Source organism: Brassica oleracea, chromosome C3 (genome assembly GCF_000695525.1).
Source record: "Brassica oleracea var. oleracea cultivar TO1000 chromosome C3, BOL, whole genome shotgun sequence".
Lineage (NCBI taxonomy): Eukaryota > Viridiplantae > Streptophyta > Magnoliopsida > Brassicales > Brassicaceae > Brassica > Brassica oleracea.
The window spans coordinates 56,829,622-56,832,300 of NC_027750.1; the positions used below are offsets into that span (position 1 = coordinate 56,829,622).

At 35.1% G+C, this 2,679-nt stretch overlaps 1 protein-coding gene across 1 annotated transcript; it reads left to right on the forward strand.

Moving 5' to 3' along the window:
- The first annotated feature begins 216 nt into the window (after positions 1–216).
- On the forward strand, positions 217–2,442 carry LOC106332176 (transmembrane protein 56-like). Its single transcript, XM_013770648.1, has 8 exons — positions 217–420; positions 510–706; positions 794–882; positions 951–1,092; positions 1,168–1,242; positions 1,314–1,511; positions 1,626–1,685; positions 1,804–2,442. Exons 2-8 carry the CDS (start codon positions 593–595, stop codon positions 1,939–1,941), a joined length of 816 nt encoding a protein of 271 aa, XP_013626102.1. The 5' UTR covers positions 217–420; positions 510–592; the 3' UTR covers positions 1,942–2,442.
- The last annotated feature ends 237 nt before the right edge of the window (positions 2,443–2,679 follow it).

The following is a 2,679-nucleotide window of genomic DNA, read 5'->3' on the forward strand; positions in this document are numbered from 1 at the left end:
TTCATGTGGGCCGGGCCGTCTGTTCTTCGGGCTTTGAGGGATGGTCGAATTTACCATCTACAATTTTCTTTGTTGATTAATTATTGGAGTAAATAATTGAGAAGCGGATATTCTCTCTCTGATTATTAATCAATCTTTTGATCAAAAAAAAAATCTATTTATTATTATTATTTATTTCTCTCTCGATTATTCTTAAGAGAACTACTTGTGAGTTTCAGTTACTTGGATGAGTTCTTGAAGTTTCGGAAGAAAGACCATCTTTTTCGCATCGTCTCTGTAACACCAATTCTACTTCATCTTCTTGGCGTTTCTTCTGCAGCTTTTTGCGGTTCACGTGTTATTTGCTTTTGGTTCTATCTTTTTTTTTTGGTTCTGATGTATTTCTCACAAAACCATTCCTATAAGCTATATTGCTATAAGGTTAGATTTTCTTGTAATTTTTTATTTAATATGTTAGGGAGAATGACTTTGATTGATTCTCTTTCTCTGTTCTTGTTTATGTATTTTAGTAATGAAATGAATCTTTAAAGACGTTAAATTTGAGAGCAAGAGAAAACCATTCACCACAAAAGATCAAGAACTAGAGACAGTCATGGACATCAAGTCTTACCAGAGTCATGCAGAGGGTTTTATTAAACACTATCTATTAGCAGATCCGTTTCTTCCATACACTTCTGTTCTTGCTGGAATCTTTCTCTGCAAGATGGTAATCATGCTTCTGTTCACATGCAACTGCAAACTCCACTATTTTCATTCTGTTTTAAACAGTGTGCTTATGCTATTCCGATAATAGGCCTATGATATTACCCAGTCATTCAGCTCAATTCATATCAAATCATACTCAGCTCTCACAAAAGTGAAGAGAACTGAATGGAACAACAGGTGAGTATCCACACATATATGTTGTGGTTTGTTTCTTATCACTTTGGCTTATAATACAACTTTGACAGGGGAATTTCTACACTCCATGCGATCTTTATCTCATTGATGGCACTCTACTTTGTGTTCTTCTCTGATTTGTTTTCTGACCAAAGAAGTCTTCAAGGCCTTATAGTGTTTCGCAGCTCGTCTATTTCTAGCTTTGGTTTAGGGGTAAGTTTTCATCTTATTCATGTCTCATCTTTCTTCATAAAAACTGTCCTTATGATCATTCATCTGTTTGAATAGGTATCCGTTGGTTACTTTCTTGCTGATCTTGGAATGATCATTTGGTTATACCCTACTTTAGGAGGATCAGAATATGTAAGTAGTAGGTACAAGAATTAATTCCTCAAAATCTTGATTTGGCTAATAATTACCGTTTTCCTTTCTAGATTTTCCATCACTGCTTATCTGGAGTAGCAGTAGCTTATTCTCTGTTCTCCGGAGAAGCTCAGCTTTACACATATATGGTTTTACTCTCTGAGGTGACTACACCCGAGATCAATCTTAGGTGGTACCTTGACATTTCTTGTTTGAAGCGATCTAAGGCTTATCTTATTAATGGAGTTGCTATTTTCTTGGCTTGGTTGGTGAGTTTCTGTAGAGTATTAAACATTTTTCTTTCGTTTTGAATATGCAAAATGTTTTAGAACTTAATTGGATTCAAATTCTCTTTTTATGAAAATTCATGTTTTTGTTTGCAGACAGCAAGAATCCTTCTCTTCGTCAACATGTTTTACCATGTCTATGTACACTATGATCAGGTAACCAAACCCGGTTTATAGACCAAACGGTCTAGCCTCTATGACAAAATTGAAGAAATTACTCTGTTTCTGTTGTTGTAATTGTTAATTATAAAGATGATTTTTGGATTTTTGGCAGGTGGCAATGATGCATCCATTCGGTTATCTACTGGTTTTTGTCGTACCGGTTGCATTGAGTGTAATGAACTTGATGTGGTTTGGTAAGATAGTGAAGGGACTGATGAAAACTCTTGAGAAAAAAGACAATAAGGAATGAGCTTTTTTCCTGAATGTAGAGTTAGGATTAGAGGGGGTGCTTAGCATAAAAATAATATAATAGCGGGTGGGATCCACACAAAAACTAAGCACCTGTGCTTATTCTGCTTAATTAAGCACCGGTGCTAGCACTGTTTCTTGGGCGCCACTGATACGTGGCGGTCCGCGATTGGTTCGTTTTTAATTTTTTTTTTTTTTTAATCAGAAAAAAAAAACAAAAAAAAAAAAATTAAGCACCTCATTTGGGGTGCTAGGGGTTAATGGTGGTAAAGTTCTTATGAAGAATCTTACAGGTTAGAGCTCATAATCAATAGACCACGCTACAATTTTCGGTGCGGTTACCGTTTCAATTTTCTTAAAACAACTCTTTGTTTTGACGTATTTAACTAAAACATACTCCCATTCATTAACTTAATATTTGAGAACATACAATGAGTTTGTCCTTTTCTGTTTGCACAATACTAAGCAAAGCACATGGGGAAAGAAAGCATTTTCGTTAAAAGATTTGTGCCATGGTTCTTCTTTGGAATGTAAACAGATGAGTTCAAAGCTTTTCTTCTTCCAAGAATCTCCCTAGCGTAGCTCTTTAGCTTCGGTCAAGCTTGGGAAATACTTTAGACTAGCTTGGAAAAGAATCCAAAAATCATTTAAAACACAAAATAAACTATGATGATTCTATGTAGGTTTCTTTCTTTTTGGTTAATTGATTTCGGACTAAAATTCCACCAATTTTAAACAG